The sequence below is a fragment of the Lissotriton helveticus genome, chromosome 3_1 (genome assembly GCF_964261635.1).
Source record: "Lissotriton helveticus chromosome 3_1, aLisHel1.1, whole genome shotgun sequence".
Classification (NCBI taxonomy): domain Eukaryota; kingdom Metazoa; phylum Chordata; class Amphibia; order Caudata; family Salamandridae; genus Lissotriton; species Lissotriton helveticus.
This window is the reverse complement of record NC_136061.1, coordinates 549,397,737-549,415,375: the sequence shown is the minus strand read 5'-3', so window position 1 is coordinate 549,415,375 and position 17,639 is coordinate 549,397,737. Positions and strand designations below refer to the sequence as shown.

At 45.5% G+C, this 17,639-nt stretch overlaps 1 protein-coding gene across 1 annotated transcript in view; it reads right to left on the bottom strand.

Moving 5' to 3' along the window:
- The window catches only part of VPS8 (VPS8 subunit of CORVET complex), a 2,052,516-nt gene that overhangs the window by 1,291,479 nt on the left and 743,398 nt on the right, over positions 1-17,639 (bottom strand). Inside the window, exon 26 of the mRNA XM_078680452.1 lies at positions 2,941-3,060. Coding sequence (XP_078536578.1) covers positions 2,941-3,060 — 120 coding nt within the window. The remainder of the gene's footprint in view (positions 1-2,940; positions 3,061-17,639) is intronic.

Here is a 17,639-nt window from a genome sequence, read left to right as displayed (position 1 = left end):
TCGGGGGCGAGCCCTGAGTCCCGGCGATTTCCTGCGACGCCACATGGAGCCCCATAGGGATTGGAGGCGACGCAGGGGAGGCCCGCAGGACCATACCTCGGCGACACCACCCTCATACAACCTGAAGCCGAACCCCTCAGCACCGGGGTCGAAGCCGCCGGCGACTCGGCGGAAGGCCCCATGCGAGGCAAGGGATCCACAGACGTCTCAGGAGGTGGAGAAGGGGCCAAAAAAGCCTGCAGAGCCACAGCATAGCCTGTCATTTGGGCCAAAGTGGCCCGACGCCGGGGAACGGCGGATAGGGTGGCGACAGGTGAGGGCGCACGTCTCGAAGGGAACCCGCGCCCTTTGCCGAACGAGGACAGGGCTCGGAGACAAGCTGCAGGACCTACCAGCTGGCGGCGACGCCCTTGGGGCCGTGGCGAAGGGCGATGCCGCAGTCGGAATCGGTGGCTCCTGGCTTCTGAAGTAGGGGATGGACGCTGGGACGACATCGACCTGGACAAGCCGGCCCGACAGCATTTTCATTCGGCGCTCCCGCCGGGACTTCGGTTTGATGTGCTGACAAGCGTCGCAGTCAGTATAGTCATATTGCTCGCCCAAACACCACATACAGATGGGGTGAGGGTTCGTCGCCGTCATCTGACATGCACAAGAAGTACACGTCTTAAAGCCCGAAGGCATTGGCACACTGTTCCTCAACGCAAAGCGTGAAAAGAAGGCCTGAAAAAAGGTCAGGGACATGGTCCGGATCCGTGTTGCACGCGGAAAAGAGGAAAACTGATGTCAGCGTGCTGGGGTGGGGCTTATGTGACCTTGCTGACATCACGCCTGCGGACGACGTCAGGGTGGAGTCACGTGGTACAGCCCCCCCCTCCCCTGGCACTGCTGTGGCAAAGATACTTTTCCAGATCCAACCTTCCGCCTGGGGATAATTCTACGTTAAGGAATCTGTGGCTAGTAGTCTCTATCAGACGCTTGCTTGCATGTGGCAGGATCTGATCATTCCTCTCCTCTGCCTTCAGTTAGCACAGTGTACTGTGCTTTCCGGCACTTCTCGCTTATTGTTTTTCCATCATGCTTTGATGGGGATTGGAGCCAGGAACAGGAAAATGTTCCTGAATTCTCCGCATTCCTCCACTGTCCCAGGGATTCTGTATGAACAGCAGGACTTGCAGCCGTGTAGTGGACAGAAGTCTGCTTGCCAAAACGAATTTCACTTGGAGTGAAATATAGCAGCATCAGGACTAAAGTTACAGTTCTTCGGATGGGTTCTAGTAACACTGATTGGGCTATCTGTACAGCGCCACCAGGGAAATTAGTTACTTCTTGGCACTACGTGAACTTTGGTGTTGTTTTTATAGCTTTTAAAAAGTGCTTTGTTCAGAGCCAATGGAAGTAAACACTCCGTTATGTTGATAGCTTTTTGAGAGGCAAATGCTCTCTTTCTTGGTCTCTTTTCCTCTTTTCAGAGAGGACCAAGTTGTGCCAATTTTGCTTTTGTGCATTGCGACTAACTGGGTGAGAAATACAAACGACTACACACAGACCACAGAGTACTGCACCCTTCGGACTGATTTTGAAGAATAGTGAGTTATATCCAAATCAAACTATTGGCCCAAAATAGTAAGACGCAGTCACCTTCTTCAGCAACAAGTGATTCGCCCATTACCCCCGTATCAGTAACATATGCTGGCATTTGTACTGTGACTTGGGAGCACACTGTTTATTTCTAACCCATATGTATCTCAGTGACACATTAACATTGCGGATTCTATTTCTTGGCCATTGTCTCTGCTGACACTGAGTTTCCACCTCTATCATGCAGCTTGTCCATAAAGCGCCCCATTGGAAATGTAGGTCCACTGCGGGTTGTCTCAGTGGAGTTCTGCTCTGCAGAGTAACACACATTTTGGGCACATTTAACTAACACGTTTCGGCTGAAAATTATGGAGTCTGATCCTTATCTTACAGAATAACATTTCCTCATTAATTCCATAGTGCTAGTTTGGAATCTTTAGAGCACTTGAGGCATTGCAAAAAAACTTCTTGTCTTGGCTATACCCTGTGGAGTATTCATCCTTAGTTAATGCGATTGACTATTTGGGACTGTCCTTCCATGTCCACTTGAGTGTTCCATTGAACTGCATGACAAATTAATTGATAACTATACTACTCTACATTCACTCTACTCCTGTTGACATGCATTGGCATTTTAACGTGATATCGCACAAGGTCCTAATGAGAATTATTTCTTTCAGCCCTCGCCCATCTCCCCGCTACTTGATTCCCAGGAGTGAGCCCCTCTAAAGGCAATTCTTTAAAACAAAACTTTGTTTTTTAATTCCTTTTGCAGATCCCAGTGCTGAAGAGTATTGTTTCTGACTTAACCAATTAAAGTTTTTTATTAAACAACTGTTATACTTTTATTTTGTTACATCTATGTTTTAATACCTTCATCCCATTTATTTTCAGGGAGAAAAATGGAAGTGCTCCCGAGGCCGGGCTTACATCGTCCCAGCCACCAAAAAAAAGTAACATAATGGTAAGCCGTAGTCAACGAACAATAGGTCAAGGGAGCCTCGGGTGAACGATTGGGAACCACTGCATAGATGTATGTTGAGGTTTAGGCCTTCCAAGATTATTTTGCACATCAATGCACCTTTGTTGCTGCTTGCAGTTATGTCGCACCTGGTAAATGCTGAGAAATTATTTTAACATAACAGGATGATGCACACAATTTTATGGTCCTATATAATTAATGTTCCAGTTAGAAAACAAATATAAATTCCAACTTAGATGAGAATTTTTGAACTCTCAGAAAAGGAAGTCATTTCTCATTTACAGGAATCATTTCTTGCTCAGTTCATAACATAAGCCAGCTCCCCGTGTCCTATCATATATATTATCGTTAAAGTAGAATACATAGCATGGTCTTACCAAAGCAAGCACATTCAAAAATTCCCTGGTGTCAAAATGCAGTAGGGTCCTCACATAAGGGTACACTTCTTCATTGGGCAATGCTTCTGGTGAGTGGAGACGAATTAGAAACTCGAACACCTTTGAAGAAACATTTTCATTATGAAACAATTATTTACCCTTCAAAAACACTAAACTGTACTCCATTCATAAAACAAAACAATTTTGTCTAAATTTAAATATAAAATATATAAGTATATATAAACATATCAGTGTTCAAGAAACAGCAACAATTGCAAGAACAGCAATCCCTTTTGAGACAGATTTTCCAGTTTAGATGATCATATATGCCTGTTGCTACTTTAGGTGGAATTTTAACTCAATGACCTGGAATGCCGTGTGATTTGAATCTGTGTGAGCAAACAATAATGTTTAGTAAAAGTGTGTAGTGTAGACAATGTTGCTGCTTTACAATTATCAGCTATGGGAATATTACCTAAAAAGGCCATAGACGCTTCTATTTTACGACTGTGCTTTTAGCAGATATAGATACAGTTCTGTTAGTTTTAGCATTGCAAGTTTGAATACAGTCAACAATACATCTCGAAATACCAGATTTAGAGATAGGATTGCCTTTGTGAGGTGTAGCAAATACAACAAACAGTTGGTTTTTTAACGAAAATCTTTGGTCCTCTAGCTATAGTATAATACCACTCTTCTGACATCAAGTGTGTGAAGAGCACTTTCTGCCACCGAATCAGGTTGAAGAAAAAACATAGGTAACTCAACAAATTGGTTAATGTGAAAAGCAGAAACCACTTTTGGAAGATATTTTGGGTTTGTACGAAGAACTACTCTATCCTTATGAAGTTGAAGGAAGGGTTCTTCTAAGGTTAATACCTGTAGCTCACCAACTCTCCTTAATGAAGTGATAGCAATCAGGAAGGTAACTTTCCATGAAAGAAACTGTAATGGACAATTGAGCAATGGCTCAAAAGGTGGACCAATGAGCCTGGTAAGAACAATGTTAAGATTCCAAACTGGTGCAGGTGGTAATCTGGTTGGTGTTACTCTTTTAAGGCCTTCCATAAAGGCTTTAATTACTGGAACCTTGAACAAAGGAAAGTGTTGTCAGTTTTGCAAATATGTGGCTACTGCTGCAACGTGCAAATGGATGGATGAATAGGCTAAGCCAGCTCGCTGAAGAAGCAAAAAGTAAATAATATTTTGAATATCTACATCTAGTGGATCAATAATGTTGTTACAATATGCAACAACTCTTTTCCATTTCGCCACATAACATGCTCTGGTGGTAGGCTGTCTTCCCTCTTTAAGAACTGTCATACAATCTGGCGGCAAATGTAAGTACCCAAACTCTATGACATATAAGCAGCCAAATCACTAGGGTGAGCTCCTTAGGGTTTGGATGTCTCATTTCTCCATGATTCTGAGTGAGAAGGCTGGAATTTTGGTGCAGCTTTTGATGTGGAACCACTGATAGTTCCAAGAGTGTGGTGAACCACGGTTGACGGGCCCATGTGGGAGCCACTAAAATCAGTGTGAGTGATGTTTGCCTGAGCTTCCGAACCAGACACGGAAGGAGGAGAGGAGCAAAAGCATAAGCAAATATCCCTGACCAATTCATCCATAGGGAATTGCCTTTGGATAGAGGGTGTGGGAAACTGGAGGCAAGGCAAAGCACCTTCCTACCTGAGCACCCTTGTTCATCAATACTGCCCCCCAAGAACCCTACGCTCCTCAGGCCAACATAAGTTTCAGGTACCCAGGATAACCCGAGCAAGAATGGGTGGACGTTCCTTCTCATACCTTGCCCCTTCTCTTTGGAATTCTCTCCCTATCGAGCTCCGCACGGACAAATGTTACCTCCAATTCCGTAGGAACCTAAAAACATGGTTGTTTAACCAATAACCCTCTTAGAGGCCCCTATGTCTCCCTACTGTATTGTCGCTCAAAATGTCTCTAGCGCCGGGAAACCTCCTGGTAGCTGCGCGCTCTATAAAAATAAATATAATAATAATAATAATAAGGTTTGGGCATTTTAAGTTGTCCACTGTGCAACAGATATATTTATGGGAATCCCCATTTTTGGAGTATGGAAGGAGAACCTAAGGATGAATTGCCCATTCGTGTATTTATTGCTGCATCCTGCTGAGGAGGTCGGCAATTTTTGGGAGGTGTTCAGCCAGCAGATGAATTCTGTGATGAATTGTACAACGTCAAATTGTCTGAGAGACGTGTGATAGTTGCAAACAGTGTGTCCCCCCTGTTTTTGTACATAGTACATGGCTGTCATATTGTCCATTCGGACTAGGACAACTTTCTCTATGAGGTGAGGCTGAAAAGGTTTTAGTGATAGATACACAGCTAAATTCTCTAGATAGCTGATGTGAAGACTCTTGTGCTTGTTGTCCCACAGACCCTGAATTGTTTGATTCTGTAGATGGGCACCCCACCCTGTTAGAGATGTGTCTGTTATTAGTACGATCAGTGGAACAGGGTTGATGAAGGGCCGCCCTTTTGATAAGTTTTGTGTGTTTCACCACTGCAGAGAGCGAAGGGTGCGGCTTTCTACCAACACTAGATCTGTTAATTGACCCAGTGATTGATTCCACTGACGTGCTAAGCATTCCTGTAGGGGACGCATGTGTAATCTTGCATGAGGCACTATTGCAATGCATGATGCCATCATTCCTAGCAGTTGCATGAAAGTCCTGTCTGTTACATATTGGGTGATCTGAAGCTGTAGTAACAGAGTTTGAAAATATATTGAATTCTAGCTGGATTGGGAGAGGCTAGAGCTGTGTGAGTGTTTAGAGTCGCTCCCAGATAGGACTGCATTAATGAAGGTTGAAGAGGAGACTTTTGCGTATTGACTGTAAAGCCCAATTGATGGAGAAGGTCAAATGTAGTCTTTGTTACTCACGGCGCCCTGTCCCGGTCGAACTTCTTTGGACTACAACACAATTTCCAGCTTGGAATCAGATTCTGGGCTAGAGAAGGCTTCCTCCTCTTCCACAGTCGACGCTTCCATCTCTTCGTGTTCGGTATCTTCCCCGAAGATATCCCAAGTGTGTTCAATGTTTTGTCACTGTATATCTCTTCGTCAATCCGGCAAAGTCTTTTTCGATCGGAATGATCGACAAGCGTCGCAATCCTCTTCTTTGTGCTCTGGTGAGAGGCACAAGTTGGAGACTTTATGCAGGTCGGTGCACGGGTGCTTGAAGTGGACTTGAGGACAAAATTGAAACGGAGTCCGGTCCATCAGCAGAAGACTGGCTAGTACGGAACGGAGTAGAAGTCTAACGACACGGCTAGGCTCAAAGGCCGTCCATGATGTCTTCTCACCCGAATATCTGGAGTTTTCCGACCTATTCGATACACGGAGAATAGTGAAACGCGTACGAGAAAAATACCGTCGAGGGTATAGTGAATTGCGCACTGAGGGGAACCTGAAGGACGGTTTCGAACCGGAGCACCCCAAACCACCTCCGAACCCGATGGCGCAAAGCATATGTATCTACACGTACTTTCAGTAACAATATATATGGAGGCAAAATAATTTCCCTCAGCTTGGGAAGTGTCCTTCCATGCTTCAGTTTGGAGACGTTTCTACTGGGAAAAAGCTCACATGTGCAGCCTTGTGGCACTACTCATCGACAGACAGAGCTTTGCCACCAGACATGATGATAATTGGGTATATAAGGAGGCAAATGGTGGGTTGACAATAGTCCCTGAACTTTTTTACACCTCACGGAGGTGTGCAGAGAGGCCCTAAAAGGACAACCATAGCGACAAACACAGCACATATCATGTTAGAATACTTCGGGACCTTTTTTTCCCCAGGACAAAAGGGATGGCAGTGAGGAATCTGAGGACATATTATGAAGATTCCTTATCTTATGAATGATTCCAAAAACAGTATCTGCCTGGGAGGTGAGAAACAGTAGTACCTGTTAAAAGTCAATGTACCCATCAATGCATGCCTGAGGTGTGAGACAGTAGTGCTTAGCAAGAGTATGTAAAGATGACTATGTAGGCACCTGGCAGATGTAAGCACGTGACGCCCCTGGAAAGACCATAGAGGAAGTCATGGTCTACTGAAATGGACACTAATGTGATAACACATAACAAAATTTGAAACAGAGTTGGCCTGGCATGAACTGGCGCATTTTGTCACTGCCTTCCCATTTTAGGTCCATAGAAGCTCACTAAGCTCTTTATCCTTTGTCCATAAGCAACAGCATATCCAAGGCAAAAAGTGTGAAGGGGGAGCAAGAAAGAGCCTGAATTTACCACACCTTATGTGTTGAGGTTTTTGACAGCAACAATCTAGGCAAATGATCATCAGCTTCAACTGAAGGCAGGCAGGTGTGCTAGATAGTCCTTTACTATAGTCACCGCCAGTTTGGAGAAACCAGAATCCATTGTGCTCAATCCTCTGACACCTTCTGCAGACCTTAGAAAGAATTTGATCAGTGGAAATGTATTCAACGGCCCTGAGGTCACTTAAACCTGAAGGCATCCCCAGTGAACGATTCAGAAGAAAATTTATGATATATAACAGCAGATTCTTCCTATTCTGAACTGTGGTGGAGGGGGAACCACAACATGGAATCCTAAATCCAGAGAAGGTCACCTCAGTTAGCATGAAGTGAAGCTCCAACATGTGGTTCTCCAGTGAGTGGCAATTGAATACACCTCCACTCACACTGAGGGAGCCTACTGGTAAGATGTTACCAGGAAGATTCTGAATTGCAGCACCCACTAGTGCATCCAAATGACTCCCAACATAGGGTTCACAACCCCACATCGCCCCGTCTTCCCAACAGTGGTATTTTCTAACAGAATTTGAATGTCGTTTCCCAAGATCAAAGGGAAACTTGCATTTTGACCAAGGAGAAATAGCAGTATCTTGAGCACATTTATGTGCTACAGCTCTTCTGCCATGGATTAAAGGCCTGCGCTGGCATGTCGCCCAGGTAAACCATCAGACCAGCGAGAAGGTGTCCATGGCCAAAATAGCCTCTGTCTAGAGAGAACTGAATGGGTGGCCCATTAGAATAATGGAGGGGGCTATCTGCCAGTGCAACCTGAAATCTGCTACTCAGGCAAGTGTCTTCGTTGGTTTTGCCACTTAAGCCTCCTTAGACACTATTACAGGACTCTCATCTGCAATCTGGTGTGAGGCTACTCCATGAGCCCTAACCGGTGCAAGAACTGGAGGGCATGGCCAAGATGGCAGCGGGAGCAGTCGCATAGGAGCTAGGTCCATCCCGGCACCTCAATACTCCTGGCTCTAACAGGGATCTGAACCCCCTCCCTCACCCCTCTGCTGACACCCTCAATGGTGCTTTAGTTGCTGCTGCTTTGGGCAGACTGGGCCATCAGAGAGGACTCACTAAGGTGACAGTGGAGGCTGCGCTGAGCGGATTGCAGACTGATACAGGTGAGGTGTGCCACCCTGCCCCGATACAGGTGAGGTGTGCCACCCTGCCCCGAAGAGCTGATTGGAGGCTCCTTGCCGCTGGCATTGAAGAGCAGAGCGCGTTGATGATCCAGTGCGACCCGAGGTACCCGGGAAGAATGCCTGAGACCTGCTGTGGTTGGAATAACTCACGGACTGGAGAGGTGAGTCTGCCCCTCCCCATGGCTCGCTGTGATTGCTATGGGTCTTGCATGCCACATCTCTTATGCTGCCTTAACACTGAGTGGGAGTCCCTGCCATGAGCAGTGGGAGTCTGGTCCCCCTTTTTGAGGATGGGGAAGCCTACTGTGAAGGGGCACAAACCTGCGCCCCGTCATTGCCTATGCAGGCCGTGCAATACTGTGGTGAGTCAGCCCCTAACCCTTTGCCATTTACCAAGTTGGACTGGCGGCCTGCACCATCCCTGGCCCCACACCTCATGCTGGATACTAGATTTCGGGGCTACTGAACCCCCGACTCCCCTGGGGACAGTATCTGCCAGTGCGGGCTCCCTATGAGGGCCTTTGAATTTGTGAGGGAGTGCGCTGGGAGGGCAGTACTGAACAGCTCCCAGCACAAATACCGGACATAAGTTTGCAAAGGCATACCGGCGAGTGCATGGCTGTGGGCCATACGGTTGGGGCAGGTGCCTGCACTACTGTTTTATTGGGAGGCGGCTTGTAACTGCAGCAGTGAGTCGAGATTTTCCCTCCTCCCCTCTGATAGAGCCCACTACGACAATCCTTTGTTGGAGGTGAGCGACCACACTAGAGAAGACCACACATGGGGGTGAAACTTGGAGGACTCCATGCTTGACTGCTGCCCTGCCCATGAAGGATATCTGATATTGCGGTAGCACACACTGAAAGGAAAATGCTACTTACCCAGTATGCATCTGTTCTTGGCATATACAGCTGTAGATTCATATGCTTTAGCATTGATCGCAATCGGATGTTGAGCCTGATGTTCGCACTTTTTTTTTTTGTTTGAAGAAGTCTTTGCAGTCACAAGGTAGGTGACTCCTCCTTTTGGTGATATTGCGCATGGGCATCAGCTCCATCCCCAGATTGTTTTGCCATAAGGGTGATGATGGAGTTGGTAAGAGTAGAAAGAGATGTCCATGTATATTGTATCTAAGTAAGAGGATTCTGCAACAGATAAAGGTACCTGGGGAGTCAGGTGGGTGCATATGAATCTACAGCTATATATGCCAATGACAGATGCATACTGGGTAAGTAGCATTTTCCGTTCGAGGCATATGATCTGTAGATCATATGCTTTAGCATAGACGCACAGCAGTCATCTCCTAAGCGTATTGGTTTCAGTGGTTTGAAATAGTGTTCTTAAAACAGACTGACCCACACTAGCTTGTTGTTTTGCTAACACATCTACACAATAGTGCATTGTGAATGTGTGTGGCGTAGACCATATTGCTGCTTTGTAGATGTCATCTAAGGGTATGTTCCTTAAGAATGCCATAGAAGCCCCTAGTTTGCGTGTAGAATGGGCCATGGGGGGAACAGTTAATGTGAGTTTAGCATTAATATAGCATATTTGGATGCATTTAACGATCCACTGTGCAATACCTGCTTTTGATATGGGATTGCCTTTATGCAGTGGCAAAAAAGCAACAAAAAGTTGTTTTGTTTCTAGAAAGGCTTTAGTTCTTTCAATGTAATATAGTATTGCTCTTTTTACATCTTAAGAGCACATTCTGCCACTGAGTCTGCTTGAGGAAAAAATACAGTTAGCTCAACAGACTGGTTAAGAAGAAAGGCAGAAACAACTTTGGGTAAAAATGTGGGATTAGTCCTAAAACCCACTTTATTGTGATGAATTTGCAAAAATGGTAATTGTATGGTTAGTGCATGGAGCTCACCAACTCTTCTGAGAGATGTGATGGCCATAAGGAAGGCTACTTTACAAGTGAGAAATTGTAGCTCACATTTGTGCAGAGGTTCAAATGGTGGGCCCATGAGTCTTGTAAGGACTATATTAAGATTCCACACTGGAGAAGGTGGAAGTCTAGGAGGGATGATTCTTTTAAGTCCTTCCATAAATGCCTGATAGTGGGCACGCAAAACAAAGACAAGTGTTGTCTGTTTTGTAGGTAAGCCGCTATTGCAGCAAGATGTAACTGTATAGATGTATTAGCTAAATTAGAACGCTGAAAGTGTAATAGGAAGAAACTCATGTTTTAGATGAAAAGAGCTAGTGGACTGATTTGATTGTTTGTGCAGTAGATGACAAATCGTTTCCACTCTGCTGCAAAGCATGCTCTCGTGGTAGGGCGTCTCGGCTCTTTAATTACGTTCATGCAGTCTGGCAGGAGGTTAAGGTAGCCAGACTATGATTTCAGGTGCCAGATCGCAAGTTTGAGTTGACTGGGATTTGGATGTCTTATCTCTCCATGATTTTGAGTGAGATGCTTGGGGGAGAGGTGTTGTTTTTGGTGAGGAACTACTGATAGTTCCAATAGGGTTGTGAACCAGGGTTGTCGAGCCCATGTGGGAGCAACTAAGATCATTGTGAGGGACTGTTGCTTGAGCTTCCAAACCATTAATGGAATTAGTGGGAGAGGTGGAAAAGCGTAAGCAAATTTTCCTGACCAATTCATCCATAGCGCATTGCCTTTGGACGATGGGTGTGGATACATGGATGCGAAGTTTGGGCATTTTGTGTTAAGGTACGTTGCAAACAGATCTATTTCTGGATAGCCCCACATTTGAAAGAATGGGATCTGAACTTGAGGATGTAGTTCCCATTAGTGGATCTTTTGTCTTTGACGACTGAGCAGAACTGCTAACTTGTGTTTACTCCCGGGGGGTGATCTGCAAGGAGATATTTCTGTCCCTCCCTTTTTTGTAAACCTAAAGATTGCTCGGAAACTATACATTTCAGATCAAATTTCTCAGTCGAAAAACTCTTCTTAAAAGTTATTCAAAGTCCTAAATGATTTTGTAAACCCTAGAGCGTGTTTCCAGACCTCTCAGTTTATTTGTGATTCTTCGGCTACTCACTTTGATAAAAATGTAAATATAATCTATCAGAATTTCCCCTGTCATCTGGAAGAGACTGGGTGTTCCTTACCTCCTCCTGCCTACGGCTTCTTAACTTGGGAAAGTTCAAAGAGTTGTCCTTAGAAGCAATTCAGATTGCTCTTGTTTCAGCCAAATCAGGTTCTCCTCTGGATGTGTGCACCCTCCCTCCCCCTCAAGATCACTGTTGCTCTCGCATATAAGCTGGCTCCTGCCATACTTTCCATATTCAATCTTTCGGTTAATTCTGGTGGAAAAATCCCTGACTCTTGGAAGGCGGCCCAGGTCAGGCAGATAAAAAAAAGGCAAATCTAGCATCTTCGAAACTCTCTAATTAACGTCCAATCTCATTGCTTCCTTTATTGGGTAAGCTCTTGGAGGGACTAATTGACAAACAATTATCAAAGTTCTTTGAGGTCAACTACATCTTAGGCCCGCCACAATCGGGTTTAAGACCGTCCGACAGCACTGAGACTGCCTTGATAGCTGTGACCGACAATATTAGAGGTACGCTAGATGCCAATATACCAGCTATGCTAATATTGCTCGAACTGTCAATACAGTGGCCCAACCCAAACTATTATATAGTCCACAAGAGATTGGCATTCATGGGACAGCCCTTAAATGGCTTGGCAAATTTCTGTCCAACCGAACCCAAACCATCCTTCTTGGCTCTTTTAAATCTCGTACCATTTTACTAAACAAACGGGTACCCCATGGCTCCTGTCTTAGCCCTCTGCTCTTCAACATATATGTGGCACCCCTTGCCAAGATTATAAGAGCCTTCAGTCTCGAGATTATTACATATGCATATGATACACAGCTAGTAATCTTCTTTCAGAAAGACCTAGACCAAACTAAACAACGTTTTTTTTCTATGCCATCTCACAACACCTGAATACCTGGGCTCACAATATGCAGGTTGGGGAACTCTGGTGACTCTTGCATTACACCAATAGGTAGTACTCCCATTAATCAGCTGTACGTAAAGCTGCAATCTAGACTGGACATGATCTTTGTCTCACAGGAGTTGGTTACGAAGTACACATGGGTAGACTATCTGGAACGTACCATATCGGATCACAATCCTTTGTTGAGCTCACTTGGGTGGGGTATGTCCAGGTAGAAGATCCAAACTTGGCCCTTGCCCACTACTGTGTTAGATGATGCAGTGTTGAGTTCCCAAATTATTGAACCCATAAACCACTACTTTTAGGACAATGAAGGGACAGCCTCAGACACTCTGGCTGAACGGGATGCGTTCAAAGTAGTTTTACAGGGGTTTTGTTTAGTGTATGGTGTACGGAGGGGTTTGAAAGCGGAAGTGCTTGATGTAGAGGTTCGCCTGGAGAGGGATTGTCTGACTGATCAGATTAAGTATGCAGCCCTGTTGGCCTTGCATAGGGAATCCAGAACACTGGATGAAAGGTAATCCAACTTTGACTATAAGGTCCACCGGATGCGACAAATGAGCATGGAGACAAGACCATCCAATTATTAGCATGGTTATTACGTTCAGAAACCCACAGATGCCGGATTACTGAACTCCGATCCAGGACAGGGTGGGTGGTGAACACTAAGTTTGCGATAAATGGGGGAATATTGTAGGAATATTATAGGGGTTTGTATAGGGAATCCATCGAGGTGGGATCAGACGAGATCTCCGCATATTTTTCATGCATGCCAATTCATGCGGTTGGTTCTCTGAATCAGCAAAACTTGGACAGCCCTGTTACTTTGTAAGAAGTGAAAGTTCCATAACACAGATGGGCTTCAGGGAGGTGCCAGACACTGACGGGTTTTCGGTTGAATTGTATGGAAATTACAGCGCCCAGTTGGCGCCTTAGTTACTGAAGGTGTATGAGACGGCGGTAGAGGGTGGGACCTTACCGGACTCCTTCAGGGGAACAGTGATGGTTGTCCTCCCTAAACCTTGGTGTCACTCTTTAACATTGACATCCTATCACACTCTATCCCTCTTAAACCTTAACTACAAGGTTCTTGGTTAAATCCTGGCCAATCGTCCGATTGCAGTGGTCCGCTCCTTAGTGCATTCAGACGAAAATGGTTTAATCCCTCGATGCAACACATTCATTAATCTGAGGAGGTTATTCCACATTAGCGACAGCAAGTTGGGCCGCCTCGCTTGACATTGAAATGGTGTTAGACACCTTAGGACTGCCTTATCTTATTGTTTTTTTATGGACATGGAGTTTGGACATCTCTTACTTAGATGGGTAGCGTTGCTGTATACTGGTCTAGTTGATTGGGTACACATGGGGGAAGTGATATCAGACCCATTTTGCTGGCTTGAGGCAAAGGGCAGGGCTGCCCTCTATCGCCATTATTGTTCGCCCTGGCGATGGAATCTTTGGTGTGCATATTGCAGGACAATGCGCCACAGTGGGGTCTCATGGAACTGGGACACCCCCAGATCATACCCTGTATGCGGATGGAGAGCTGGTTTATTTGAGGGCAGATCACACTGTGGTGCTGGGTGTTATCACAGTGTTAGAGACCTGCGGGTTGATGTTAGGGCTCCATATTAGATATGTCCAGCTTGCTTCTTCAGACGCCCATACCTGATGATCAGAGGGACGCATTACCAAGCACAGAACTGGCCTGGCAGTTTGACTCCATCAAGTACTTGGGGGTGCAAGTATTCTACGAGGCGCATGCCCCTCCTAGAGGGGAATCTAGGGAAGGCGGTGGCATCTGTCCTTCACTCACTTTCCTTCTAGCCCGGGCTGCCACTATCGCCATGGGCACGATCGCCATAACCAAAATGTTGCTAATGCCTAGATTGTCATACTTCCTTATGGCCATCCCACTAATTAAATGAAAGGCTTTAAGGATTTATGGGGTGTCTTGATGAGTGTGTTATTGGGAGACAGTCAGCAACGGATGGCTCTTAGTAAGTTATTTACCCCCTTGGAAGAGGGTGGCCTCAGTGCCCTGGACTACGAGCATTATTACGCTGCAGCTTAGTTGCAGTGACTGATGAGCTTGTTAGATGGTGCTCGAATGTGTGGGAATTCTGGATAAACTAGCAGGACGACCCCACTTAAACAGGCTCATAAACACAGTGCCCCTAGGGACACGGACACTATATTACTGTGAACAGCTTGATATGTCTGGAGATGATATTCCTGCAATGGGATGCGGAACACGACCTACTCACCCAGTCTACCGATTTGGGCAATCCCGGAATGTACAGGTTTAAAGGCAGTTTATCGAGGTAAGGACTGGGAAGATGCAGGGACTGAGTACTGGGTGGATGTGGTGTCCACAGTGGGGTTATGAGCTCTTGATAACTTGCTTTATTAGCATTAGACCACCGATTGGAACCGGAAAAGTTGTTACTCTACTCAGCCCTTAGGAGTGTGATGTGACGTGGGGGTCTGAACGGTAGTAACCCCTATAGGAGCACCGTTAGAAGCGGTTCTAATGGGGGGAATTCTACCAAGGCCATCACATGCCTATGCTTCACTGCGGTGGCCCGCTGGAGAGAAAGAAAAGCTGCGTGATTGGTGGAAGCTAGCGCTTGGAGCTGCACAGGCCCAGATGGTGTGGGACCCCAGCCAAGTCAAGGTGCTACTAACCACTTAAGCAGACCATGGGATTGGATGGACGCGTACACTAGGTAGACTATGAGTACCACAGCCACTGACTGGTGATAGAAGGGGCACGCAAGAGAAGCAAGTTGAGATTAGTCACACATACAGAGTTTGGGGGGGGTGGTGATTTTGTATTTTTCGGTTTTGTATCGCTCATATTGAGATGTAACTTTCTTGTGGCAACTGCCCGTTTTCTGATGTTCTATTGTTGGTAAGTGCTGCATGGTATCCTGGTTGGTTACCTTGGCCTTCCAGAGATACAGGTTCTCAGATGTTCTCAGGGGAGGGGGCATGGGGAGTGAACCCAGCACACTGTGTTAGAAGGTAATATGAATAAATACGATTTAAATAAATCTGACTTGCTTCCTCCGATATGGAGTGAAGTTAATGAATGCCAAATGTGGTTCTGTTCCATATGAGAATAAAATACAAATGCGATGAAGATACTTACATTAAAAAACAGGTGCAAGACCTAAAGTGCCATGGTCCAAATGTGAGTAAGCCACATTAGAATCATAGCCCAAAAATGTGTTATACTCTTAGTGAGGAGGGAAGGCTTCATAAGGGTTGTTTCAAGCACAGCCCTAATAAAAGTCAGTCTCTGTGTCGGATTGAGGTAGTACTTACGGATGTTGATGGCAGGGAATTCTCAGTTGACTATGTTTTTTTAATCTGTGTCTCCAGTATAAAATACATCAGCTTCCGATCTCAGCAGCAAAACTGCAATGACCTTTGTAAAGACATGTGGTGCTGTTGTCAGTCTAAATAGAAGGGCCACAAACTGACAGTGTTGGGATCCCACCGAGAGCCTCAAGTAGAGCCTGTTGGCTTAGTCAATAGGAAGATAGAAGCAGGTATTCTGGAGTTCCAGGGACAGCCACCAAATTCCCACATTCAAGGCCAAAAGCACTAGCCTCAGGGACAGCATCTTGAATGTATCCCGCTGGAGGAACAGCTTCAGAACACCTCAGTCATCCATACTTCTTGACGACCAAGAAGGAAAGGGAATATACTCCTGTGTCCCTCTCTTCCGCAGGCACCACTTCTATGGGCCTTTTTGCCAGCAAGGTGTGCAGGCTTAAGGTCTGAGGTGGTAAGCATGCTGTGAATGAAGGGTGGGTGGTCTGGCAAGGAGGATAACAAAGAAAAGGTGTAACCAAGGTAGATCCACTGGAGCACTTGTCGCTTGTCATGGTCACCCATCACGGAGTGCTAAAATGTGAGACCATAACTTCCTACCAGAAGGTAATACTGTGAGAGGGGATTCAGAGGGGTCTGGAGGCTGCAGAGCCCACCAGAGGATAGTGGGGACCGGATCAGCTGCTGCTGATGCCTCCCAGCTCAAGCTTTGACTGAAATGGAGGAGTACACATTTGCTGCAGCATTTGCACAGGATGAAAGTATTGTCGTTGTTGGGACGCTACAGCCTTTAAATAACTATGGAACTTCTGATACTGTTGGTGGAATTGTTGCACAAAGTGGGCCATGCTTAATTCACAATATGTGGCCCTTTTAGTCTTGAATCAGTCCAAACTCTATGGTGATGAATATGAGTCTTAAGGATGGGTAAAAAAAAGGAAGCACCCTCCATGCAGGGCAAATATACAAATTCACCAAACCAACTTCCTCACTACCTGCGCAGTTGCCGATGACCCTAATGATCGGTCACAGGACACGGTCTTTCCAGAATCAATCCTGCAAATGATTCAAGCCTCAAATTTGTGCTGTAGGGTGGAGTTTTCATTGCTGAGAGAGAATCACCGTTATCTTGCAGAGTGCATCAAAAAAGATGGAAATCGAATATCCACTGTTGAAGATGAACTGCACTCCTTCACAAAACTTGAAACTGCAGGCCAAGACAATTAATCTGGAAAAACGTGCAGTGATGCTGAAGGCAGATCACAGAGGAAAAATTTAAAATTTAAAGGCATACCGAAGGGGCTGGAAAGTTCCAGCTCACAGAACAATATTTAATGACTTGGTTTAGAACTTGAGTACCTGAAAATGAGCTGTATTTCAGTTTAGTGTTCGAAAGAGCCCACAGAATTTTAACATCAAGGTTTCCCCAGGCGCCCTGCCAGGGTCATTATTATGGAGATTTTGAACTATGTGGACTGAGATGTTAATCTCAAAGTGGCTCAATAAAATAAAGGGATTTGCTGAGATTCCTTCAAAGTCAAGATATTCCATATTACACAGTTTGGGTGCAGCAAATGCAAAAGGCCTGCAATGAGATAAACAAAAACTTAGGGCAATGCAAAAACCATAAAAGTTGAAGCACCAGGCCAAGCTAAATAACATATTCCAGGGGAAATCATTTTTTTTCAAGACATGGAAGTCTGTGTAGGAATGGGTGTAGAAAAGAAAGGGCCTCAAGGATGGTCGCCCTCAGGATTGCCTGTTGCCGCCAGAATTGGTTAATCGTCCCTAACCACAAGACAGAAGATATCACTGCAATCATCAGAGAATGAATGGCTCCTAAAGGTGGAAGACTGAGCTTCGTGGAGACCTCTCCACTTTGTAGTCCAGCGACAACAAAGGCCCTGGTCCCTCCACAGCACGAGCTTTGGAGATTCTTGT